Source organism: Canis aureus, chromosome 13, assembly GCF_053574225.1.
Source record: "Canis aureus isolate CA01 chromosome 13, VMU_Caureus_v.1.0, whole genome shotgun sequence".
NCBI classification, from domain to species: Eukaryota; Metazoa; Chordata; class Mammalia; order Carnivora; family Canidae; genus Canis; species Canis aureus.
Window position 1 is genome coordinate 11,200,360 of NC_135623.1, and position 27,164 is coordinate 11,227,523.

Below are 27,164 nucleotides of genomic sequence, written 5' to 3' on the forward strand. Positions count from 1 at the left end.
CATACAGACTGGGAAGCACATCCCTTCTTAGGACAAAAGCTGCTAACTTCTATTCCTTGTCCCTTCTTCCTATTTTCTAGGGCTCCCAGATCTAAATCCCACTGGGTACACCCCAAGGAAACAGGCTTTCATTTTAGGCTTTGTACAGGAGCCTAGCAGTCATAGGAACTTATTAAGTTTTAATGATGTGTTTTTTTTGTTTTTTTTTTTACTCTTTAAAATCCAGGCACAGCTGTTCCCCCTCCAGGGGCTGAGGTGTAAGCAAGCCTCCCAGAACCCTGCTCCTCCCATATTTGCTCCAAGCATGCTCAGTCCTGTCTTGACTGCCTCAGCCTCCCACCCTTATAAGGGCAGGGAAGGGTAAGACTCTGGGAAGAAAGGTGCTGCACATGCCCTGGAGACTATCTCCAGGGCAAAGGCCTGTACCAAGCCATTTATAGCCTTGGAATCATGAGTTGGCCAGAAGAGCAGAGGGCAGGAACAGAGAGCCAGATCTGTCTGATTTCAGCTTCATCAATAAGGAGGTACCACCACTGTGGGTTCCTAGCTCCAAGAGTTTCTATCTGAGCTATAAAGAGTAAGAGAAAAAAATTCCTCCTTAGCTAATTTATGAAGCCATCTGAATATTCAATGAACACAGAAGGAAGGATGGTAAAATCAGTCTAGATAAAACATGCAAACAATAAAAATATTTTAATTTTTACTATGAACATACATTACTTTTAAAAAATTAGTGATACAGCAAAATCCAAGGGCTAATTTAAGTAGAAAAGATATAAAATTGTTTGCTATAATTACAACTACAAAACAAAAACATAAGCAAAAACCAGTACATACCTTTAGAGAATGGAGGAAATAAACGACAACGTTCACAATACTGTTCACCTCCAACACCCTAGCTCCTAGCACTCATAAGTGCTTGGTATACTTCAGTAAGTATTGGGATTAGAGATGAATTCATTTTTTCCCCAAATTTGCCGTAATGAGATTATATAGCTTTCATTGTGGAAAAAAAAAACATACAAAAATAAGACTGATTTCACACCCCAAAAACAGTAACAGAGGAAGGGGCTTTAATGTTGTTCACAAAAAGGTATCAAATGTCAGACAGATCTATAATAAATTAAGTTTACAAATGGGAAAAACCATGTTGTTCAGAGTAATGGAATGTGAAGTGACTGGGGGGGGGGGAGAATTCTCTTCTGTGTGGAATGACAGAGCTTGTCTATACCACTTCAACGTTTTCGACGACTCTGAAATTTGTAAATAGCTGGGGAGTTCACTGTTTGTTTCTTCACCTTCACCTTCTGAGTTTTATCCTATAAAAGAGTAAAAAGGTTACCGGTAAATAGTAGGAGAGGGGTCATAAACTACTTATTAGCCCTAATTCAGCCCTTCTCAAAGAGCAGGAGAGACACTACAGTACCCCCAGATGCAATGAATCATCTTCTCCCCTGGGAATCCATAAGGCTACCACCAGTGTGTAGAAGTTCTTGGAAAAACTGAGAGGTACTCAAACCTTTTTTTTTTTTTTTTTTTTTTGTGGGGCACATCCTCACACGGAAGCCTAGTTGAGAAAGGCAGAGCTGAGTGATCTGGAAAACTGAAAGATCTGACATTTAGAGGAACCATAAGAATATGAACGGGACATCGTATAATCCTTAGCTGTGCTATTTAACTACACAATGTTGTCTATTTTTAAACACCCATGAGTGACATGCGCCGTTTTGTTAACCTGTTTAAACGTTACACATAGCTGCTCCTAAGCTATAAAGTTCATATGCAACCCGATCCTACCCTCTGCTGTTCCAAAGCACTGACTAATAAGCCCCTTATTACCCTTCTTAATCAAGGAACATTTCAACACTGTCAGAGTAACAGACACTGGCTCAAACCACTGCCCCTGAGGAGCAGACATTTTCACTGGGGTTGATTTACACACAGCTGAAATCGTTTCAGCTAAGACCTTTACAAGGGGGGGAGGGGGGGGGAAGGGCCTAAGGCTCTCCTCACCAGAAGATCTTTGCGCGTTTGAATTTTCTGTGCAATAACAAACAATTTCTTCTCGCGTTCAATCCGCTGTGTCAGGCAGTTATACTGCTTTTGCCTTTCTTTAGCTATTCGCTGCGGAAGAAACACACACACATTTTCAATAAAATTAACAAGATAAAAATGAATAAAAAACTGCTTTTTAATCCACTTAAGACCAGATGCATAAATGGTTTCATCAACTCCCTTTTTACTCAGAATCAAGACAAGGGACTATAAAATTGTCCATTTTAGAACACCACATTCTAGGGCTAAACAGAACCCTGGAAACTTGCCCAGGGACACGTGTTTCACCTGGAACAGAGTCAGGACTGTCCTGCGAGTCTCACGGATCCCAGGAATCTTTCCACTACTACACTAAGCCGTTCAACCTCTGTGCGAGCGTCCCGGTTACCTAAGGCAATGCAAGAATGAGCCAGTCCTGGAAACCCTAAACGAAGTGAACAGAGGACAGAAAGGCCACTGGGCAGTGTACTGGTGCCTGAGAACCAGAGAGGACTTTTTTGGCAGAAGTTGACGTGAGAATTCTCACTGCTGAATACCCCTTATAGGCCAGAGGTCTTTAAATTTGGAGGAATCATATATAAACCCCTGAGAAACTGATGAAAGCTTTGGATTTTTTTTTTGGGGGGGGGATTTTCACGACATAAACATGTATGTGTTTGTACAAATCTGCACAAACGTATACATCTATTTACACAAAATGTGAGTGCGGAAAGAGTGTTCACAGACTTCCTTTATAAAAGCCCAACCCCGGACTGCCCACCCCTCCAAGTTACAGATTTAAAATTCCCTTGCAATCCACCCACCAGCAGTTTTAATGAAAATATTTTTGCTCTCAACAAAACAACTAAAAGAAACGATACCACTCGACAAAAATGGCAAGCTCCAAACCTTCCCAATTTCTCAAGAGGCGTGCTGGTGAACTATTCTGTTTGGAGCACTAATCTCTTTAGGGACTACTACAACACTTGAGACGTGTTAGTGACACAGCTAATTGAAAATACAACTAATTGACAAACAGGGTTATCACGAGAACACTAGTCAGCCGGCTCCTCAGCTGGAAGTGTTATCTACAAGAGGGGACTATTACTGGGCTTCAGATTTAAACAATTCACCAATTCTAGCATAGTCTCACAGCAGTGGTTTCAGACAGCTTTTGTTTTCACTTTATTACACAGACTGTCAAATTTATGGGATTACCCAATATAGTCAAACTAATTAGGGGTATTTATATTACTACAGCAAGTTTAGCTGCCTCTGAGCTAGAGAAACTGCTGTGAAATTAAACATTGGAAGCAAAGCTGATGCGGTGTAAATGATTCAAATCAAAACAGAACAGCTGTCTGCTTGAAACACATTGACAGCATTTTTTTAAATGAATCAGTCAGAAGTGAGAGTTCAACTCCAGAAGGCTTTGAGAAAAAGCATGTCTTCTGCACAAACCCAGTTCCAGCAACGGAAAGCACCATAAGGAAAAATAATACAAAATTTTGGTTACAAATGCATAATATGTAAAGGCTTTCTGAAATGTATATTTGCCGCTAAAGGTTCAGTATCAGAGTGTATCAAATCCCTAAATCTTCAGTGTCCCATCCTCTCTCTGCATCAGTCACAAGCCTTAAAAGCTCAAAGCCTAGAGAGGTGGGATTCAAGTGCCAAACTAAAAGCCAGACCTAAGTTGCCAGCCACTTGGCTCCAAGTCCCCCAACGTTAAAAACCAAGGAACCTTCCTCCGCTCCCATCGCCATCATCAAATCTTCCTTCCACTCTTCTAATGGAACTTCATGAGTTTTCCTCAAATTATTGTAGTAAATATAGTGGGGGAAAAAAGAGAAGAGGGAGCACCTGGGTGGCTCAGGGGTTGGGTGTCTGCTTTTGGCTCAGGTCGGGATCCCAGGGTCCTGGGATCGAGTCCCACATCAGGCTCCCTGCATGGAGCCTGCTTCTCCCTCTGTCTGGGTCTCTGCCTCTCTCTGTCTCTCTCATGAATAAATAAATATTAAAACACACACACACACCCCTAGATTCTCCTAAGCTCAGACCCAAAAAAACAACGGAAAAAATTACCTTCAGTCGAATCTGCTGGGTAACCCCCTTCACCTTCTCCTTCTGCAATGTCTCTATTGTGGGTCTGTTAAAGACTCTGTCAACTAGTTCCGGGGCTGTTCTCAGGTGAGTGGCAATATCAAACTGCTCAACTGAAAGTCAAGACAATTCTTAAGGTACCATCTGACACCAAACACAGGCCAACATGCTAAACTGTCTCAGAAACCCTCAAACGTTTCATACCTTCCTTTTTGGTGTCAAAAAAAAACGTATGCTTATTCTTTTGCTTCCCCTGGAAATCCAGCAGATGGAGCTCTGATTTTAGTCTTTCAATTTTCTAGAATACAGAACATGATCTCATCTTATATTAGGTTCTTCCAGGGTATCACACATGAATGTGCATAAGTTTAAACCATTTCACATCATAATCACAAGCCATCAAAAACTGTGCTTCCTTCTTTTAAAGGAAAAGACAACTACAATTTACCAGGCACCAACCACGTGTCAGGTACTGGGCTACACGTTCCAAATACTCATTTAACATTCCTATGAAATAGAAATGAGGAACCAATTTTTCAAGAAGATTAATGTGTCCATAATCATGGGGCTAATAAATGGCAGAGCCAGAATTCAAAACTAAGTCTGTCTCATTTCCATTCCACCATACTGTCCATACTTCTAAATCATCATCATCAACAAAGTGCTTTAAGGCTGTAAATGCCAGAAAAACGTAACTTCTAATTCAAGATCAATGAATTTACATTTCCTTCTTTAAACAACAAAACCACAACAGAACAAAGGGTTTCAGTTGTTACCTTAACTTCCGCAACCCTTTTCATTTCTATGTATTTGACATCCTGGGTTCTCATCAGTTTCAGCTGTTCTGGAGTTACTTCTTCCTTAGTCTCCTTAATAACGTGAACTCCATCCTAAAACCCAAATTTAAAACATACATTTCCTATTAGATTAAAATCATGACTAAACCATTCACATAGCTCATGACTGGAACAAAGACGACGGACTGCCATACAGCAGTCCAATGCACCTAAGCCCCTGAGATGCATGTTCAATTTGGCACCCAGTCATCCATTCTCATCCACTAAGGACAGCTCCAGGCATAAGACAACTCACATTCCGGAGCAGAAATGCATGCTATTCACGAAGGGGCAGTTTGCCTTGGATACTGACCAAGAGCACCTGGACCAACTAGAGAAGGGCTAAATAAAAGCCAAAGATCTTTCCTTTCCATCTCTTCCCCCCCACCCCCATCCTTCTTTTCTTTATTGAGTGGAGCTCAGAATACCAACTGATCCATCAGGCACCCACCTGGAGTTTAACTCGAGTCATTTTATAGTAGAATTCATCTGGATTTTTTTCAAGAGCCTTCTTCCGGAGAGCTCTGAGGTAGTCTTGCTTTTTCCGGTAGTCACTAAAAGGCAGGTTAAGTGAGGTTCACAGCAAAACAAAAAAACAAAAACCAACCACCCACAATGAGCAAACCTTAAAAGCATCTAAAGTTTACACAAAATGAAATCCCAAAAAGCCAAAACAATGATTACATGTGATTCAGACTCCACCGTCACTGATGTTGAGCTCCTGTCTAGGTAGGCTCCTCTCCTATCCCAAAATTCACCTGTAATTAACTGTCCCCATATCCCATGTGTTACTGCCATTTACCTCATTACAGAGAACCACCAAACAAAACACACGTTAAACTTCATTAGGCAAGGTTCTGAAGCAAGCTTGGGCACCAGATGACCAAGTAAGATTCGGAAACTATACAGCGCAGTATAGCCTACTGATTAGAACTGTGGACTCTGGAGCCAGACTATCTGCATGAACACCCCGACTCCACCACTTTGGGCTAAGTAATCCTGAATAAATTAGTTAACCAATCTGTATTACAATTTAATCTGTAAAACGGGTGTGATAATAACAGTGTCCCAGAACATTGTTGGGAGGAATACATAAGTGCAAAAACTGCAAGTCTCCTAGAACTCTGCCTGGGCCAATAATAGCACTCGGTTATCATTATTAATTATTAGCTTTAAAAACTCTGGGACCCAGAGCAATCCACCTAATCCATCACCATCTGTACCAGGAGCACAAAGGACTCCAGCTGACATGCATGGTTAACAAACAATTATATTCTCCAAATAAAGTGCTAAAGAAAAAGAATGGGGTAATTGTTTTATAAAATGTTTTCAGAGTTCATTATCACCCACGCTCAGTCTTATGAATCCATCTTTCACATCTCTTCATTCCACACCACACACGCAGTGATGTAAGAGACTCAACAACTGGAATTTTAGATTATATCTTGCATTTCAAGAAAAGAGAGAAGAAAAAAAAAAAAAAAAAAAGAACCAGCTTTTGGCTCAAACACCAAGGCAGGGGCAAACCAAAGCCACTATGAGAAAACTATCTGGAGCAACATAAAAAAAAAAAAAAAAAAAAAAAAGTTCACAGTGCAACTACAGATAGATAAATTACACTCTGTCCAAAGAGAAAAGTTTAGGGTCACAGACAAGTATGTGACAGGTTGCCAGAGTTTTGGCCATTTTATCAATGGCAAGAAGCTCTTCCCTGTCGGACATTTGGGCAATGTTCAGCTGCAGTGCAGGGAAGCTGTCCACTTTCTTGGCAGCACCCCAGCAGAAAACTGAACTTACTCTGCACGAAGCTTGTAATCTTTCTTTTTCTCCAACAGGCCCAGATGTTTTCGAAAGCCGGGCTAGAAGACAAAAGGGGGAAAAAAAAAACTGCTTAGTTCCCTCAGCAAACACAACAGGACACCTGGCAGGAACAAGAGTCTCTGGAGTGCTCAGTAAATCCATGTCCTTGGATCCAACTTGCTACCCTGTCCCCTCCCCTCCCCCAACTGGGCTCTGCCCAAGGATGAGAGGTACCATACAGGCGCCAGAGAGGTCACAAGCACTGCCATAGTAGGTTTCCTGGCCTATTAAGGACAGAGAGAGGCAACAATGACTCGGCACTAAGCGAGCAGTTGCCAGCTGTACTAAAATTACTACAGACTTAATCCAAGGGTTTATAAAATACTATGAAGAGAAAACATAATAACAGGGAGGCAACTGTGGCAAGGGCACTAAATTTAGTCTGGAGAATTGGGTTCAAATCCAAGCTTCACTATTTACAACCTGTGACCTTGGGCAAGTCACTTACCTTCTCTGAGCTGCTGTTTCCTAACTACAAAACGAGAATACTACTACCTGCTTCTCAAGGTTATCATGAGGACTAAATGAGCCTCTGCACGTGCTAGTGCCAGCACATGGCCTGGCACACCGCAGGTACCCAGCATATGTTTCCTGTTATGATTATACCTTCGGTAAGAAGTATGAAAGAAAACCAAGTACAGGATCCCTGGGTGGCGCAGCGGTTTGGCGCCTGCCTTTGGCCCGGGGCGCGATCCTGGAGACCCGGGATCGAATCCCACGTCGGGCTCCCGGTGCATGGAGCCTGCTTCTCCCTCTGCCTGTGTCTCTGCCTCTCTCTCTCTCTCTCTCTCTGTGTGATTATCATAAATAAATAAAAATTTAAAAAAAAAGAAAACCAAGTATGACACAAAATACTTTCTCTGACACGGTACTTGGGTAGCATAGAAGGCACAAGGATTCTATCTTGGTATTCTCTCTCCACAAGCTATTTGTTGAGCGATTAATATGTGTCAGTGTCTGTGCTAGATGATTCTGCCTACATCAGCTTAACAGGCCACGTTTATTAAGCACTTACTGTTGCAAAGCAATCTTGTTACATACAATCTTATTTAATCCACAAAACAAACACGGGAAGTAGATAAAACACAACTGTTATCCCAACTTTCCAAAAGGAGAGTAAGTTTAGAGAATAGCCTGCCCGAGAACACAAAATAACTGGCAAAGCTAAAACTAGAAACCCCTCTGTGTGGGGCCACCGTCTGTGCTCTGCTCCCACCAAATGAGACCGCATCCTCTTCTGCTCTGAATCATCTCGATTTTTGAAGAAGCACAGACACTTCTCTACGTTTAAACTTGTACAATAATTAAGATGAGATTTTTTTTTTAACTTTTATTTATTTATGATAGTCACACACAGAGAGAGAGAGAGAGAGAGAGAGAGGCAGAGACACAGGCAGAGGGAGAAGCAGGCTCCATGCACCGGGAGCCCGACGTGGGACTCGATCCCGGGTCTCCAGGATCGCGCCCTGGGCCAAAGGCAGGCGATAAACCGCTGCACCACCCAGGGATCCCTAAGATGAGATTTTTAAGGCACCTTTCTCGTCTCTTATCCTCGAAGTGATACGACAAATAAGTCAATAATTAAAATAACTCAAATAAAAAAACAACAAACCACGAAAAACAGGTGTTGGGGAGGATACAGAGAAAAAGGAACCTGGGATCCCTGGGTGGCGCAGCGGTTTGGCGCCTGCCTTTGGCCCAAGGCGCGATCCTGGAGACCCAGGATCGAATCCCACATCAGGCTCCAGGTGCATGGAGCCTGCTTCTCCCTCTGCCTGTGTCTCTGCCTCTCTTTCTATCATAAATAAAAATTAAAAAAAAGAAAAAGGAACCCTCTTGAGCTGTTGCTGGGAGTGCAAACTGGGGCAGTCACTACGGAACACAGTATGGAGGTTCCTCAAAAAGTCAAAAATAGAGCTACCCTACGATCCAGGAATCGCACTAATCGGTATCTGCTCAAAAAATACAAAAACGGGGAACCCTGGGTGGCGCAGCGGTTTGGCGCCTGCCTTTGGCCCAGGGCACGATCCTGGAGACCCGGGATCGAATCCCACGTCGGGCTCCCGGTGCATGGAGCCTGCTTCTCCCTCTGCCTATGTCTCTGCCTCTCTCTCTCTCTCTCTGTGTGACTATCATAAATTAAAAAAAAAAAAAAAATACAAAAACACTAACTCAAAGGGATCTGCGTTATAGGAGACCTGGCATTGCAGATCTGAAATAGCTCACCTAATCACACCTACCCCCTCCATACAAAACATCTTCAGTAGCTGGCCCACCCCCTCGGTGAAAGACCTGAAGGATAAAGTCCAAACCTGACCCAAACGTGGAGTGCTCTTGTCAACATGTTTACCCGGCACGGCCACCTTTGCACCTCTCCTGCAAAGACCCTTTATTCCTACAGGATGCTTATGGCCAGCCGCAGAAGCCCCCTGTCTTCTATTAATCCAAACCAACTATTTACAACTGTGACTTTGGACGCATCATTCAATTTTGAATATATATATATGTGTGTGTGTATATATATATATATGTGTGTGTATGTGTGTATATATATATATATATATATATATGATTTTATTTATTTATGCATAGGAGACACAGAGAGAGGCAGAGACATGGGCAGAGGGAGAAGCAAGCTCCATGCAGGGAGCCCGATGTGGGACTTGATCCCAGGTCTCCCGGGTCACTCCCGGGGCCGAAGGCAGGTGCTCAACCGCTGAGCCACCCAGGCGTCCCATCATTCAAGCTCTTTAAGCATCAGACTCCTCATTTGGAAAATGAAGACAACATCTACCTCACGGACATGCTGTAGATTTAAATGACATAACTTGCACAGCTGTTGGGCTATACCCTAGCCTACATACAGTCAGTGCTCAAAAAGCTATTATCATTGCCTTCCAAGTCCAGCAAGTTCCATCGTGATGCTTTCCCCCATCATCTCTGCTCTTCCGATCCAAATTCCTCATTTGGCATTTTTCGTGCGCCACCTCTTTATGAAAGTGCCTCTCTATGCATCTTTCAGCGGCCCCTGGGTTCAAAACCTGCGGCCTGATACCTGACTTTGCTGCTTGGCCAGCTACTGCTGTGTGTCTTTGGGCGGGCAATCTAACCTCTCTGAGCCTTAGTGTCCCCATCTGCAAGCATTGAGAAAATGGTCCTACGTCCTTCCACGCAGTGTTGCGAGTTCAGTGAGATGATGACGGGAAAGCGTGTTTTGCACTTTGTGGCACACAAGAAACATTTCCATCATTACTTTCACACAGACCCATGAATTAGGTTCAAACCAGGCGGCAAATTACACTACTGCTCCCAGCGCACCGCTGAGCACACAGTAAGTGCACCATAAATATCTGATAAGAGGCCCTAACCCCATCCCACCCATCAGCAATACCAACATTTTGGCCACGTCCTTCTCCCTCTCCGCCCCAACCGCATAATGAAATCGGACCGCAGGTCCCCATTAAGGGCCTTCCTGGATCCGTTACGACGGGCTTTCCAGGCACAGCGGAGCGGATACACTGATTCTTCATACATGCAACTAATTTCTACTCCACCTCCCCAACAGAGACACATGCTCCGTGCGGGTGAGGTCCTATGAGTGTCTATCCACCTGAATCTGATGGTTGCGACTGGGCGAGTCACAGAAGCTGCCTGGACCTCCGTTTCCTCACCTGTACGATAGGGACGGAAAACCTCAACGTTACGGCGTGACACATAAAATGGGTACGCGGCAGGTCTCCGCGGATTCTGCGCCAAGCCCACGCCTGACGTTGCTAACGTTACCATCGCCCATCTCCTGGGTCACAGACCCCCTGTGCAGTGAGCTGGGCGAGCACTCGGGATGGCTCCAGCTCCAGCAAGTGTGCGCTTTGATCTCACCTGTCCCCGCCCCCCCAGAAGGTCAAGCACTTTGCACACAGTGTCTCGCCCAACTCCCTCACTGAAACCTCGCAAGACGTCTCCCCGTGGTGCCCAGGGGTGCCCAGGGAACGGGGAGCAGCCAGTGCTCCTCCCGGGGTGCTGGACGCCCCCAGCTCGCCCGCCGCAAGGCTCCGCCCCGGGCACCCGGCGCCCTCCGCAGACACTCGCGTTTATTTACACGCGCCCCCCCGCCCCCCCCACCATGCGCGGCAGGGACCCGGGCCCGTAGAGGGGGAGGGGGAGGGGAGGAGAGGAGGACGGAGGGGAGGGGACCGCAGAGAGAGGGGGGAGGGGAGGGAGAAGGAAGGGGAGGGGGAGGGGAGGGAGCCGCAGGTGGAGAGGAGGAGGAGGAAGGGGAGGAGGAGGGAGCACCCGCGGGCACGGGCCGGCGCTCCTGGGGCCCGTGCCGTCCCACCTGGCTTCGCTCTCGGTGTTCCCGCTGCCGGGACTTCGCCGCCTTCCGAAACGCCGCCGCCATGTCCGCTCGCGCTCCGGAGACAACGCCTGCCCCGCACCGCCTCGGCCGCCGCGTCCGCCGATCCTCCCGGAAGTAGGCCGAGCGCCAGGGGCTTAGAACCGCCCACTTCCTCCGCGCAGCCTATCCGGCGCCTGCCTTTCCGGAACTACGTCCTCCGGCAGAGGCGTCCAGCCCCGAAGCTGCCTCTGGGAAGTGTAGTTTCCTAGGTCTAATCCCGTGACTCTGCGAGAGTCTGTTCTCATTCGCCAGAGCTTGGGCACGTGTACCGAGATCTCGTTTTCGCGCTCGGCTCCGCGTTGGCACCTGGGAACACGTGGCTGGCACTGCCCTCGGGCTGAGCTGCGCTTGGAGTGTGCGCATGCGCGGGCCCCTGCCGCCCTACTCCCCTTGCTCTATTTGCGCGGTGCGGTTAAAGGTGGAGTCGTGTCAATGTTACCCTGCACCGGAAAGAGCACCCTAGAGTCAGGAGGCCTTAAAAGCCATGTTTGGCTCTGCCACTTACTGGCCGTGTGACTGTAGACAGGTCTCTTTAATGAGCATCATTTTTCTCGGCCATAAAACAAGGATAATGATAGTGTGCTCTGCTTGCATCACAGGGACGGTCAAGAGGCTCACAGTAGAATGGAGGAGTTCTATCCTAGCAGTAGTGATAAACTTGGAGCCCTTCACACCCTCAGGGAAATGGCTAGCTGGGAGGACGAGTGTCAGAGGCAGTACAATATATTAGGGCCAAAAACCATAGAGGTATGTTCTGATCCTAAACTGCCACCCACCACGACAAAATTAGCTCCAATGCACCTCAGTCTCCCCATCTATAAAACGGTAGTAATAATGCTACACCCACAGAATTGTTGTAAGGGATTAAAGGAACTAATATGTTTAAAGTGCTTAATGCCGTGCTCAGCCCTTAAACAAGTTCACAATCAATGGGAGCAATGGTTGTGGTTGTCATTGCTAAACCTACCGGTAAGGATAGAGGGTCCCGTACAGCGGAGCATTCAGGGGCATCTGGTTTCTTTTCCATCACATGAAGCTAACCCTAAGAGGGTTCTGTGCACCTATCTGTCATGACAGGTCTCGGCCCTACAGCTGAAGCGCTCTGAGGAAATCCTCTCCTCAGTCCCAGGAGGTGCCATTCCAGTAGATGGGTGGGCATGACAAAGCTGAAAGTAGCTGAGATGTGTCATGTGCAAAGGGTCCCAGACATGAACAAGCGTCTACTTCATTCGTGACGTAACCACTGAAAGACAAGGCCCTTCCTGATTTGGCCCACCACTCCAGCCTCAGCCCGGTTAACGGGACCCAGGAATCAGCCTTGGATTTGAACCGCACATGCACCACTATCAGCTTGGATTTGGGGCCACATTGTCAAATTCCCTGAGTGCCACATCCTACTCTATCATATAGTGGTAATAATATAACCAACCCGTATAGCTTCTGTGAGAACCCAAGGAGGCCAAGGCTAGCACTTGGCATAATGGCCCGCATGTAGTCAGCATTTAGCTCTTCCGCTCACCTCCCCTCCCACCCCCCCCACCCCCCAACCCTGCATACTCTATGGAAGTCGCTTACTTCACCTTCTACACCCATGGAGCATTGCCAGGCTTGGGGTCACGAGAATAGTGTTCCTGGGCAATCTGAAAGAGGGTGTCTGCTAAGCCATGAGTCCTGGCAGGGGCTCCAGGCAGCCCAATGGGTAAGAGCAGGCAATACGCCCAGAGAAGGAAGGAAGTCTTCTCACTGGGGAAAGGAAGGCTTGTGATCACAAGCATCAGGGAGTGATTCAGCACCCAGAGGAAACCATAAGAGGCCTGTCAGTTGTCACCCAGGGCCTCCTTTTAAAAAACGCTTCCAGGTTGAAAGAATAGCCAGGAGACCCTGAGCAAGCTCCCTTCCACCACAAGATAAGGAAAGGTGTATAGGGGCCTCCTGGGTGGTGGAAGGGGAACCCAGAGCCCACTCACCCAAGGCTAGTCATCCAGCAATCAGGCTCTTCTTCCAGCCCCAGCTCGGACACACCTGTTCCCCAGAGGGCGGGGGAGGCCTGATGGGAAACAGGAACAGGGAGTCCATGTGGCTGATCCCTAGACCTCCCTAAGGCACGTAGTCATCCTGGGCCAATGGAAATGTGAACCCACTGGGGAGCTACAAATGGGAAGGGGAAAGGACATAGCCCCTGCCCTATACCAGTGTCCCTCCCCCAGGCTAGGCCAAGCCAGAAATCTAATTTTCTCTAACCTCCAATCCAAGCAGCAGAACCTTAACACTTGACCATGAAAGGGAATGTATTGGGGCAAAGCAAATCCCACATATTCAATACCTGTTGTATACTCTCCTCCAATATTCGTGAGAATGCTGTGAGTCAGGGAGTCAACCACTCTTAACCGATGAGCAGCCGGAGGGGTAAAGAGGTTGAGTGACTAAAGAGGCTGCAGGTCTGGCCAGTTAAGCTCTTTTTGGCATAAGGAGCTTTGACATTTGACTGTCTGGATTTGAATCCAGGCTTTGCTGTTATTAGCTGTGTTGCCCTTGGCAGGTTACTTACTCTCTCTGTATTTCCTTTTTTTTTCATCTTTAAAATAAGGATAAGAATACACATTTCATACAGTTGTTGGATAGTCAAGTGCATTAGTGTATGCAACGTGCTTAGGCAGGGACTGGTGCAAAGAACTTGGGAAATGCTGGCTCCTATTAAGGCTGTTCAGCAGAGATACAAGCCATGAGGAAACACTAGAGACCCCAACTCTACCTTTGATCCAGCAGCTTCCTTAGTCATACCCCTCCCTCTCTGAAAGCTGCTCATCTTTGCTCTCCCCTCACCTCAGAGCCCTTCCCAAGGCAAGGAGCCTCCTACACCTAGATGACAAAGGCCAGAGAAAGGCTCACCCATGCGCTGGCTGGTCACTCCCTGGACTCCAGGTAGCAGGTACCTGAGGTCCAAACGGGTGGGGAGGAGTTGAAACTGAAGCAGCGTCTGTCATTCATTCATTCGTTCAATATTTATTATATGGCAGACATAGGAGTAGGTACTGGGAATGTGGTAGTGAACAAGAAAAACCCAGTCCTGCCCTCATGGCCTCATGGCAATCTAGGCATTAGGAACAATAACCAAGCAAATAGTTTAATTTGGGGAGGAAACCTGGCCTCGACGGTGACTTGGGATCCGGGAAGACAGGAATATGATTTAGAGATGGGAGAGGAAGGTATTCAGGAGGCCTGGCCTGGGAGCAAATGAGTCTCTGTTCTGAGAGCTTGGCTAGACCCAGCCTGGGGGATGGGAGAAGCCCTGTGGCACCTGAGTCTCTACTCTAGATGCTGAGGTTATTTCTAGAGTCAGTTTGTTGTCTCCTGTTTTGCAAACAGTACAGCACAGCCTCCTCCTCCCTTCCCCACCCTTCTAGATCGAGGCTATTTATGCCTAGTGACAAGCCTGAGGATCCCAGGGGGATTGGCCCAAGGACCTGGAGGGGCCTTGTGTCCCTGGCAGGCAGCAGTCCTCCCTCCTGGGGCGCAGGGAGAAAGCCAGAGGATTGGAAACTGTAGAGGTGGGGGAGGAAGGGTTCCCTCCACTTCCCTCCACCAACCCTGCGGTGCCCCATCCGTGCACACTCTTCACACCCCTCCCTGAGAAACCCAAAAACCATGGGGCCAAGGATTAGGGTCTCCCCTGGGCCTCAAAGGTCATAACTATTCCTGGGCACTGTGGAAACCCAAGGCCGGACTTCTCTGTCCCAGGGTGCCTCCGGAGGTGAGGAGGTGGGGGGTACTTCTGTTTTTGCCACTCAAAAGTTGTGAAATCATTGAAGGTCAAGGCCCAGTCTGGAGTCAGGCGGAGGCGGAGGTGGGGGGGTCCCTTCTTCACTCCCTGTTTCCAGAGAACACCTTGGTTCCCATTGATAGGGAGGGCCGTGACAGCAGAGTCAAGCCACCTCACACACACACACTCCCGGGCCTCCAGGCTTGATTAAGGCCCCTTTACAAGCTGGGTCTAGGTGTGACCCTGAGGGGATGAGCTGGAAGGTGGGAGTGGGGGCGCACGAAGAGGCCATGAGTGAGGACCCCAGGGGACTTGGGTGGGCTGGGTGCCGGCCCCCGTGCTGGAGATCGAGTGCAGCAGGCGGTCTCCAGCGGGCTGCTGGGGGGTGCAGGGGGTGCAGCAGGGGAGGGGACGGCGGAGGCGAGCAGGGGACGGGGGCGGGGTCCCGGCGCCGGGGAAGGTCGGGCGAGCCAGGTTAGACCCGCGGGCCCGAGGGGGGGTGTGGGCGGGGTCTGGCCCCCGGCCTGGGGGTGCGGGGCGGGGGCGGCCGGGGGCGGGGTCCGGGCGGGGCGGGCCCGGCGCGCACTTCCTCGGGGAGGGGTTGGGGCCGCGCTCCACTCGCCCGCTGGGTCCGTGCGCTCCTGCAGCGCCGCCGGCCGCCCGCTCGCCCCGCTCGCCCCGCTCGCCCCGCCCGCCCCGCCCGGCCCCGCTCGCCCGGCCCGCAGGTACGAGCCGCCGAGGGACGCGCGGCCCGGCCTCCCCGCTCCCGCCGCCCGCTCCGAGGTGAGCTCCCGCCCAGGCCGGCTCCTCGCCCGGGGCCCCCCGACGCCCCGGGGGGCGCGCTTGGAGCGGGGGGCGCCGAGCCCCGGAGGGCGCCCCCCCACCCCCGGGACCGCCCCGATCCCGGCCGCCCGGCGGGGTGGGGGGGGCTGCTCGACACCTGGGGATGGGGGGGGAAGGGGCCAAGTTTGAAACGGAGAAGCCAGAGTCGAGCGCGGGACCTGGAGGGTTGGGGAAACTGAGGCTCCCTGAAAGCCGGGCGGAGCCAGACCAAGACGCGGGCCCGCGCGGCAGGCTTGGACAGGGGGCTGCAGGGGGACCCGAGTCAGGGAGTCAGGGACAGGTTCTGGGGGCGTAGAGTCCCCGAGAGGGAGACCGGAGGCGTCTGGACGGACCTAGGTTTTGTGGGTTGGAGCACTCGAAGGAGAAGCGTCCCCTGACCCCGGTGAACACGGAGCAGCGCCCTTCCCAGGGCTTTGCAGGGTCCCGGGCGGTGAGGGGCCCCGAAGCCTAAGCTTCCTTAGCCCTGTGGCAGATCAGCCTCTGTGAGGCCTATGGAGCCGTCCAGAAACTGCAGACAGGGACGCTCAGGAACAGAGGTGCTCCGAGGAGGAAGCGAAGGGGTCGGGGTGGGAACCCCTTGGAGGCACTCAGTTACGGAGATTTGGGTGTACAGAGGTAGAAATGAGCAGAGGTCACTAGCCCGGGACACAGGTCCCCAAAACACGAAGACAGCTGAGGTGTGCAGAGGCTCAGTCGCGCTGCGTGGGGCGCAGCTGGCTTTGCTCGAGGCGCCCTGACAGCTTCCCAGACAGACCCCGAGACACGGAGGCCCGCGAAAGACTGGGAAGCAGGGGTGCGGGGAAACAGAGACTCTGGGCCAGCCAGAGCCCCGTGAGGCAAGGACCTGAGACAGGCACGTCGGAAAGGAGCCCCAGGCACACACCAAGACAGCCCCAACTTATTTTTAAACTCAAATCATGGACGTGCTGCTTCAGCCCTGGGGGACCCGGGGTGAATGAACTGTTCCTCTCCTGTCCCCAAGGCAGCTGCTGGATCCCGCTTCCCGCCCTCCTTCCCCTAAACTGCTCTGACTCCCAGGCCCCATGGCGGGGAGGGGTGGGGAGAGGGAGAGTTTGGGGTTGGTGCCTGATACCGGAGGTGGGGGCTGGGGGGGGTTAGGTTTCTCCCCTTAAATCTCCTGTCAGTTCCTGGGAGCTGGGGGGAGGGGTCTGATCTGATCCTGACTCACAGCTGTGAGGCCTGGCCAGGGTCCTCCCCGACAGTGCAGGGTGGATGGGGGCAAAGGAGTTGAGTGGTTGGCATGGGCAGTTGGAAAGGCTTCTGGGTGCCTTCCAATGGCAGGGTTAGCAGCTGGGGGAGAAGAGTGAGACTCCTGTGCTAGTGATGTCACCGAGTATCTCCCACACCCCTGCTCTTAAAATGTTGACCACCCCGTTTTGCCACCGCTGCAGCATTTTTTTTTTTAATTTTTATTTGTTTATGATAGTCACACAGAGAGAGAGAGAGAGAGAGGCAGAGACACAGGCAGAGGGAGAAGCAGGCTCCATGCACCGGGAGCCCGACGTGGGATTCGATCCCCGGTCTCCAGGATCATGCCCTGGGCCAAAGGCAGGCGCTAAACCGCTGCGCCACCCAGGGATCCCCGCTGCAGCATTTTTAGAGAGAAAAACAGGAAAGGGCTCCAGGCTGGGAAGCAGGGAACCTGGGCTCTCCGAGGCCTGAGTGACCTTGGGCCTGGCTTGTCCCTGTGCTCTACTGTAAGATGGGAATGACATGCTCTTCTGCCTGCCTTTTGGGAGATCTGGTGAAATAGTGGATGGGATTTCTCTTTATGGGAGGCCAAGCAGCATGCAGGTGTGTACACCTGTGTACCTGTGTGAGGGGTCTCAGGAGTTATGCTCATTGGCACCAGGCCGGCCCCACTGATCTCCTCAGGCAGCCCCACGGCCTGGGCTTCTTCACTTCCCCTAGTGGAACTGGGGAGTGGGGGTGGGGGTCCCTCTTTGGTCTATCCCTGGATCTACCCTGAGAATGTCCAGGTCAAAACCCAGGCCAGCTCCCTGAGCCAGGCCTGGCTCAGAAATTTGACCCCCGTATGAGTGAGGGGCTGATCATAAAAATGCCCACAGCTACCATTCACTGAGGAGTCCCTTTCTGCCAGGTGCTTTCCAAGCACCACCATTTCAGCCTGACGACAACCCCGGGAGAAGGGGGTAGGCGTAGAGGAAAACAGGCCCAGGAACCTTAAGTGACTTGCCCAAGATCACCCAGCTAGTAAGGGAAGAAGTCAGGATGCCCACCCCAAGCCACATTTGGGCCTACTATACACTGTGCCACAGCCATTTATCTAGCCATTCTGACCTCTGGGAGGCTCACTGGAAGGTGCCAGATGTGTGTGTCAGGTGTAGGGGTGGTGTGTGTGTGAGTGTGTGTTTGTGTGTGTGTTGAGGACAAGAGTTGAGAGCCATTTGGCAGACTGAGCAGTCTCCTCCGTAACCCCCCCTCCCCAGGCCATGAGGGAATATAAGACTGGTTCTCTTCAGTTCTCTTGCTGTGCCAGGGAAAGTGGGAGGGAGGGGAGGAAGGGGGATGGGCAGGGACAGGTGGGTCTCCATAGTGCCCTTCACTCTGTCCTCATTAGAGCCCAGCTGGACAAACTAGGGGACTGGGGGATTCTGGGAAAGAAACAGAAGCCATGCCCATACCCTATTTGGGGTGCCCCTGTTTCAGAGTGATGACTGCCTCCCAGAGGGTGGCCCCAGGGCTACCCTGGGCCCGGGAAGGTGATGGCTGCTGTGTGCCAAGCCAGAAAGGAAGGAAAAGATTTGGGGCACTCCCCAACGGACCACGGCCACACACTCCACCTGTGTGGCCCCCTGCTGCCCAGTGGCCCACAGCCCAGGCAACCCTCAGATGTTGGGCCAGAGGAAACCCAGGCCTGATTGGCGGGGAGCGGATGGAGAAAGAGGGCTGCCCTCTACCCCACAGCATAGCCCTGCCCCAGAATCACCTCTCTGAAGACCCCAGCCCCTGGAGGCCTCGTGGCCTGGCCCGGGATCCGAACTCTGTGTTCCCCCCACTCCGTGGTACAGAAGGGCAGCTTGGAGTTCACAAACCATCCCTTCAAGAGCCAGGCCCTCCAGGCTTGGGGCGTTTGCTGGCGCCTGGAGTCTGAACTCCAAGCCAGAGCAACGCTTCTTGGCCAGAATTTCCCACTGGGGGTGGCTGAGAAAAGGAGCACTTTTCCATCAACCCGAGCCTGGGCAGGCTCCGGGGACTGCCAGTTACTGGGGTGTGTGTGTGGGGGGAGGTAGTGAGCTGGTGGGTTCCTTTGTCCTCTCCAGGCTCCTCTGCAGCTGTGAGAACATCCCCTTCCTAGGAGTCTTGGTGGTTCCTCTCCACCCTCCCTGGGATCCCAGCCCTTAGAGAGCAGGCTTCATGACGAAGGAGGCTGGGGGTGGGAGCTCTGAATCTGGGGCCAGAAACTGGAGTCAGGGGCAGCAGAAGGGACTGGGAACCCCACTTCCCTGCCCCCCCCCCACTCCCCTTGCTCCTGTTCCAGAGGCAGCTGTGTGGATGACCTCATCCCGCAAACATGCTTTGTTCCTGAGAAAATGGAAAGTGTCTGAGGTTTGGTGGGGGCTGGGTGTCTGCAGCAGCAGCTCGCAGGGCTCCCCCCTGCCTGACTCCCCACTTGAGGGGGCCAGATTGGGGAGAAGATGTCTTCCATGGCTCCCACTCTCTCACCCTCCACTCCCCCCCCTACCCCAAACCCTCAGAAACCGGAAAAGCTGGGGAGAGGCTGTTTCTCCCAGAGGCAGGGGGAGGGAAATAATGACCTAGGGGGTTGCAAAGCTCTGCCAGGAGTGATGGCTGCCTGGAGATGGCAGGGGACACGCTGCATCATCTATGTTTTTAGTTCCCCTCTCCCTCCCCAGGCGTCTCAGGTTCCCTTTTTTTCCTCCCCTGTTGCTGGCCAGACCTGACATCTGGCCATCTGTGCTGCCACAGCTGCTGCAGATGTTGCAGGCCGAGGCTGCCCAGGCTGGTGTGACCAGAGACCCAGCAGGGGCTGGAGGGAGCTGAGGGCAGAGGGTCCAGCTGGGGAAGCTTGGCTGTGTCCAGCTTGCAGGATTTCCTTCCTGCTTAAACCCAGGCTGAGCCTCTGAAGTGCTTGCTCTGGCTGATTCTCCCGGAGGGAGGCCCGAGGTGACGTCCACCTCCACCATTCATGGCCCAGCAGCCCTCCAGCAGTCTGCTGGCTCCTGGACCAGGAGAGGGCGGGCACAGCCCATTCACATCCCTCGAGGTTCCTCTTTGCATATACCTAGGGGCCCCTTCCTGGGAGTCAGGAGAGGGTGGGAGTACTGTTCCTACGGGATACAGAGTGGGGTGGCTCCCTGCCCCTACTCTCGTCCCCATGGGGACAGTAGGGACACTGGAAGCTAAACTCAGACTGGGGCAGGAAATGAGTCACTGACCCAGGAAAAGCCCCCTCCCCCCAGATCTGCGAGGGCCCAGATAAGAAAACAACTTCTGCTTCCTGATTTTTTCCTGACCCCTTCTCCCCCCACCCCACCCCACCCCACTGTTAAATACAGAAATAAACATGCAGGACTCCTGGGTTTCCAGAAGCACCCTGTCCCCATCGCCCCCTGTCCTGACCTGGCATTTCTCAGACCTGGTCTCTTGCTCTTTCTTTCTTTTTTTTTTTTTTTAATCGCAAAGGACTTTTGCAGGGGGCCAAGCCACAGCCCTTCTGGGTGACCCGCACCCTACCTTTTGCCCCTGGCAGGGCTCACTCACAGCCACCATGAGCGAGGCCTTTGACTGTGCAAAATGCAGCGAGTCCCTGTATGGCCGCAAATACATCCAGACGGACGACGGCCCCTACTGTGTGCCCTGCTACGACAGCACCTTCGCCAACACCTGTGCCGAGTGCCAGCAGCTTATCGGGCACGACTCCAGGGTAAGGGCTGGAGCACACTGGGCAAGGAGTGGGTGGAGGCTGGCAGAGGGGCAAAGGTGCCATCGCCCCTGCCGTGCTCCCCACAGGAGCTGTTCTACGAGGACCGCCACTTCCATGAGGGCTGCTTCCGCTGCTGCCGCTGCCAGCGCTCCCTGGCCGACGAGCCCTTCACGTGCCAGGACAGCGAGCTGCTGTGCAATGACTGCTACTGCAGTGCCTTCTCGTCGCAGTGCTCTGCCTGTGGGGAGACCGTCATGCCCGGTACGTCCCCGGGGCCCCACCATCCGCCTGCCACCCTGGCCTCCGCGCAGGCCTCGTGCACATAACGGGAGACTGGCACGTGCCCGCTACATCCAGGGAGGCTTAGTATTACAAAGGCCTGCACGCGTGGCATCTTTTTGGAAATCTGACATATGTGGGGATTGGTCACGCCTGTACGCTCCTGGGAGATTAGGGTGCGCACAGGCTGGCACACCCAGGTGTACACGTGAAAGCTTAGCACGTAGAGGAACGGACAAGCCCGGTATGTTCCAGAGGGTTTAGCGTGTGCCGGACCTGGTGTGCACCTGTGGGCTTACCGCGATGCGCAGACTGACAAGCTTGAGACCCCCGCTGGGGGTTCTGCATGTGTGAACACCTGCATGTTTGGTACACGGAGGAGTGAGGAGTACAATGAGACCGGCACGCTTGGTGCATCGGGGCTTGGTGTGTGTAGAGATGGAGAAGCAGGGCTTCAGGGGTGTGGTAACCTGCATGCCTCCTAGATGGGTGAGGGCTTAGGACACGTGGAGAATGACAGGATTAGGATACACAAAGGCTTTGCTCATACTGAATCTATCACGTCCAGGGCATTAGGGCTTTGCGTGAGCAAAGACTTGCTTGCCTAGTGTATATGTGGGGTCTTTGTGGGTGTGCTAAAACCAGCGGGTCTCGCGTATAAGGGCTGAGCGCGTGCTGAGTCATCATGCTTGTGACCTGGAGGCCTGGTGTGTGCTGACACAGCCATATCTGGTACATGTGGGGACTTCACCTATGCCAAGCCCTCGTGTTATGGGGGCCTAGCATGTGCCCAGCTAGCGTGTGCAGTGTTTGGGGGAGGGTAGCATGTGCCATATTACGCGGCGAGGGTCCCTGCAGCATGTGCATGGATGCCACCCTGCTTAGGCTATGGGAACAGCAGGGACTGTCCTCAGAGGATGGCAGAGAGTGGCACTCAGGAGCTTGGGACACAGCTTCTGAGTGGGACCCCTGTTCCCCACAGGGTCCCGGAAGCTGGAATACGGAGGCCAGACGTGGCATGAGCACTGCTTCCTGTGCAGCGGCTGTGAACAGCCGCTGGGCTCCCGTTCCTTTGTGCCCGACAAGGGTGCCCACTACTGCGTGCCCTGCTATGAGAACAAGTTTGCTCCTCGCTGCGCCCGCTGCAGCAAGGTGGGGGCTGGGCCAGTGGGGTGGGGGTGAGTGAGGCTCTGTTGTGGGGTGGGAGTCGCCACGTCCCCCTGCTGACAGGTGCTGCCCCCCACAGACGCTGACACAGGGTGGCGTGACATACCGCGACCAGCCCTGGCATCGAGAATGCCTGGTCTGCACAGGGTGCCAGACGCCCCTGGCAGGGCAGCAGTTCACCTCCCGGGATGACGATCCCTACTGTGTGGCCTGTTTTGGAGAACTCTTTGCACCCAAGTGCAGCAGCTGCAAGCGCCCCATCACAGGTGGGACAAGGGTCAAAGAACATTGCGGGTAGGGTGCAAGCAAGGGGATGGGATCTGGTATTGGGTGAGGCTGGGCGACAGGACTGCGATCCAGATCCGCAGAGCTAACCTCCAGCCTCCCTCCAGGACTCGGTGGAGGCAAGTATGTGTCCTTTGAAGACCGCCACTGGCACCACAGCTGCTTCTCCTGCGCCCGCTGCTCCACCTCCCTGGTGGGCCAAGGCTTTGTGCCGGACGGAGATCAAGTGGTGTGTCAGGGTTGCAGCCAGGCAGGGCCCTGAGCCAGGACTCCTGGGCCCAGGACCTCCCAAACCAGGGCTCCAGGACTAAGGCTCCTTTTCCAAACCACCTTTGGGACCCGGCTCCTCCTGGGCTCCAGGATTCAGCCTCCCTGCTTCAACATCCCCAAACTGGTACTCCCTTGCCCAGGGCCCCCACACCTGGGCCCTTATGGAGCCTCCATGATTCAAAGCCCTTTTGCAAGCCTGGACTCTAGACTTCAGCCCTCTCCCCACAGTCTGCTTCCCAGACCAAGCCCTCTCCCCAAACCAGGGCTCTAGGCCCAATTCTCCAAACCTGGACTTCCGGACCCAGGCCCCCTTCAATCTAGACTTTCCAGAGACTCTAGGTCTTCAATGGGTGCCTGAGAAGTCCTCAAAAGTGGACTCTACTCAGGCTTGACCCTCCCTAACCCCCATCCCACCCTGTCCCCAGGGCTGGGCTCTCTGGGTGGCAGCAAAACAGGAATTCACTGTCTAAGGGGATCCCAGAGCACAGGGTTGCGCCCAGTCCGGGTCTGCCGAGTGTTTCCTCATTTCATCTGAGCTCCATTTTGCCCAGAGATGGGCAGAGGGGTGGGATTGGCTCACCCACCTTCCAGATTCTGCAATAAAGCAGTGTGAGGAAGTGAAGGCCTCTCCGTGTGTTTGTCTGGGGGGGGGGGGGGGGGGCGTGAAGGAGGGTGCCCTCGCTGACCGGGAGCCTCAGGCCCTCGCAGCTCCTCTGTGCAGGGCAAAGGAGGAAGCCCCTGGGCCTCGGGGTGGGAAGTCTCTGGAGAACGGGGATCCCCACCGCCGCCAGCCTCCCCGCTGCAGGCCAAGGGTTGTTTCCTCCCGGGTGGGGGCGGGAGGGGTTTAGGGGAGATCCCGATCGGGGAGTGGAGCTGGCAAGGGGTTCCCCTGGCCCGTGCAAACCGCGCCCCCCATAGCTCGTCCAAAACCCCGCCGAGCACCCGGGGCGGATCCCCAGTCTGGGCCCAGACCCTCGGCCCCCTTCCCCCTCTTCCCCAGGATTAGCGGAGGCGGCCGGGATCCGCTCGCGGCCGCACGTTTTTTGCCAAAAAAGGCAAGGATGCAGCTGCACGCGCCGCGGGAACATCTGGATCCGATTCCCGGCATGAATGGGTCACGGCCCCGCCCCCCTGCCCCCCCACCATGATTCAGGGGGTGGAGGCGGGAATGAGCGAGGGGGGTTGTCCCCCAAAGTGGGGAGATGGGGCGGAGCGCTGCTCCCCCGGCCCCTGCCCCGCCCTCGGCCCCGACGGCCGGAGGCGCTGTGCGCACTGGCGGGGGCGCTCCGGGGCGCGCCCTGGGGTGGGGCCCGCGCCCATCCCCTGCGGGAGGGGCCCTCGGGTCCAGCAGATTGGGGTCTCTTACTAAAGCCTCCCAGAAATCCTCTGGGCAGCGCATTTTTCCATTTCTCAGAGGTGGAGACTCCACTTGTCCATTCCCCAAAGTCCCCTAGGTAACCACAGGTGGATTCCTGCCCCGCCCCCATTCAATCCTAAACTTTCTGAGGCTGTGGTTGGTTGACATTTTCTTTTTTCTTTTATAGGATTAACTGATGGGATTTGTTTATTTTTATTTATTTTATTTTATTTTTATTTTTATTTTTGATGTTGGAGTTCAATGGTTGACATTTTCTTTTCTTTTTTTTTTTAAGATTTTATTTATTTATTCATGAGAGACACACACAGAGAGAGGCAGAGACACAGGCAGAGGGAGAAACAGGCTCCACGCAGGGAGCCTGATGTGGGATTCGATCCCGGGTTCCCAGGACCAGGCCCTGGACCGAAGGTGGCGCTAAACTGCTGAGCCACCCAGGCTGCCCCAACGGGTGATATTTTCAACAAAGCTTTACAGACACCCACCGTGTGTGCTTATCGTTCATAATCACACGTTTACACTTTTGTCTCTCTCTCCCACCAGCTTCTACGAGGATGGGGCTCGCGCCTGCCTTGCTCACCCCTGTATTCTCAGCTCCCGGCACTTACTACTTGTTCAATAAATACTTGTTGAGGAAGAGTAGTCCAAGCACAGCGAACAGCTGGTGCAAAGAACTGGAGGCCTGAAAAAAAAAAAATATATATATATATATATATGGTGCTTTGGGGAAGCAGCGAGTAATTTCATTTGGAGAAAATGCCAAGAGACCGAAATGGCAGGCAGAGGCCAGGTCACGAAAAAAATAAATGCCAAGTTAAACAGACCTCACCCTGCGGGTAAAGCAGCCAGTGGAAATGTGTAAGCAGGGGCATAAGATGATCACTCTGGGTACAGCATGAATAATGGATTGCAGGGGTAAGAGGAGCAGGCTCTGATGGAAGCTGGTGCACTGGTGGAGGAGAGAGAGAAAAGAGGCCAGGGGCGTCGGGGGTGGAAAAGACAGGATTTGGTGACTGGTTTGGGAGACTGGAGGAGGAGGAGAAGGTTTTAGAGGGAGGAAGGGAAATGGTTCTGCTTAAGTGGCCTACCCACCTAGGAGGAAGAGGCATACAGGTACCATGTCCTTGATTTCAAGGCAAACATTTTTCAAATTTAACATCTCACAAACTCAGATGCGACTGTAAAATCAAAGATGTGACATAGTTTGATAATTTTTTGTTTCCTTCTTAGTGGAATATAATATAATGGCGGGATTAACATTTGATGGCATCTCATATTTGATGAAATATGGTAGATTCCAAACTCTACTAAACACACACACACACACACACACACACACACACAGAGTCTCTCTGATCTTCTTAAATTTTTTTTTTAACTATAACTTTTTTTTAAGATTTTATTTATTCGGGACGCCTGGGTGGCTCAGCAGTTGAGTGTCTGCCTTTGGCTCAGGGTGTGATCCTGGTCCCGGGATCGAGTCCCACATCAAGCTTCCTGCATGGAGCCCTGCTTCTCCCTCTGCCTGTGTATCACCATCTTTCTCTCTGTGTCTCTCATGAATAAATAAAATATATTTTTTTAAGATTTTATTTATTCATGAGAGGCACAGAGAGAGAAAGAGAGAGAGAGAGGCAGATACACAGGCAGAGGGAGAAGCAGGTTCCATGCAGGGAGCCTGATATGGGACTCGATCCTGGGACTCCAGGGTGAAGGCAGGTGCTAAACCGCTGAGCCACCCAGGGATCCCCAAGTCTCTCCAATCTTGAATGGAGATTTCCCTTCTTGTTTCTAGTGGTGCAGGAAAAGCCTCTAGTGAGGAGTTTTGCCAGGGGTACTCTTCCAAAGGTTGAGATCTTGCTTAAATTTGTAGACATAGGGATCCCTGGGTGGCGCAGCGGTTTGGCGCCTGCCTTTGGCCCAGGGTGCGATCCTGGAGATCCGGGATCGAATCCCACGTCAGGCTCCCGGTACATGGAGCCTGCTTCTCCCTCTGCCTGTGTCTCTGCCTCTCTCTCTCTCTCTCTCTCTGTGACTATCATAAATAAATAAAAACGTAAAAAAAAAAAATTTAAATTTGTAGACATAAAAATAACCCTCACAACACCCCCATGAGCAGGCACAAGAGTCATTATCCCTGTGTTATTTTTCAAACTTAAAAAAAAAAAAGGCAATGCATTCTTACTGTAGAAAAAAATGGAGACTCACCAAAAAGTAAAAAGAATAGGTAAATCACTAATAATTTCTTGACATAGCCTCCTGGTTCTTTTTTGTTAAGCATGCATGTGCATATACATATTTTTGAGTTTTAAGTTTATTTATTTATTTTTTAAAGATGTTATTTACTTATTCATGACAGACACAGAGACAGAAACACAGGCAGAGGGAGAAGCAAGCTCCACGCAGGGAGCCCAACACGGGACTCAATCCCGGGTCTCCAGGATCACGCCCTGGGCTGAAGGCAGCGCTAAACCGCTAAGCCACCCGGGCTGCCCTTTATGTTTATTTTTTTAAATGAAAAGCTAATTTATGTGTATGTTAAGAAAAAAATCTTTCATGCCGGGTGTACACAAAGAAAAAATTCCCTCCTGTACCAGATCTTTGGAGTTCTCTCCTCTTAAACAACTGCTGTTTACTGTTACTTGGATATCCTAAGAGAAATAATCTCCTTGTGCATCTATTTTTACACACATTATTATGCATAGAGATCCTTTTCACTTTGTGTGACCATCTTTTCACTGAATTCACATAGATTTTTTTCAACAGCTTTATTGAGGAATAAGTTACATACCCCAAAATGCACCCACTTTGAGCGTACAACTCAATTACTTTGAGCAAATTTAATAGAGTTCGTGGAACAAGTATCGGCACAATCCAATTTTAGAACGTTTCTATCACCACCAAATTTGCTGTCACTTCCAATCTCACATGCAGCCACGGAAAACCACTCGTCTACTTTCTGCCTCCATAGATTTGCCTTTCTGGACATTTCATCTCAATATGCCGGATGTCGTTTTTTTTGCATA

The 27,164-nt window shown here is 51.7% G+C and overlaps 2 protein-coding genes across 4 annotated transcripts; one reads left to right on the forward strand and one right to left on the reverse strand.

Annotated features, from left to right (window-relative positions):
- Positions 1–674: 674 nt before the first annotated feature.
- Positions 675–11,326, reverse strand: UTP11 (UTP11 small subunit processome component). The gene is made up of 8 exons (XM_077844686.1): positions 11,170–11,326; positions 6,771–6,832; positions 5,425–5,527; positions 4,914–5,027; positions 4,342–4,435; positions 4,120–4,250; positions 2,014–2,124; positions 675–1,319 (listed from the first exon to the last, which is right to left on the reverse strand). The coding sequence occupies exons 1-8, from the start codon at positions 11,230–11,232 to the stop codon at positions 1,236–1,238; spliced, it is 762 nt and encodes a 253-aa protein (XP_077700812.1). The 5' UTR covers positions 11,233–11,326; the 3' UTR covers positions 675–1,235.
- Positions 11,327–15,665: 4,339 nt separating this feature from the next.
- Positions 15,666–23,385, forward strand: FHL3 (four and a half LIM domains 3). Of its 3 annotated transcripts, none has more exons than XM_077844689.1 (6): positions 15,666–15,772; positions 20,589–20,762; positions 20,849–21,023; positions 22,024–22,193; positions 22,288–22,474; positions 22,601–23,385. In XM_077844689.1, exons 2-6 carry the CDS (start codon positions 20,607–20,609, stop codon positions 22,753–22,755), a joined length of 843 nt encoding a protein of 280 aa, XP_077700815.1. In that variant the 5' UTR covers positions 15,666–15,772; positions 20,589–20,606; the 3' UTR covers positions 22,756–23,385. The 3 variants fall into 3 exon arrangements, with proteins under 3 accessions (XP_077700815.1, XP_077700814.1, XP_077700813.1); XM_077844688.1 differs by having other exon boundaries at positions 15,681–15,772; positions 20,522–20,762; XM_077844687.1 differs by having other exon boundaries at positions 15,698–15,714.
- The last annotated feature ends 3,779 nt before the right edge of the window (positions 23,386–27,164 follow it).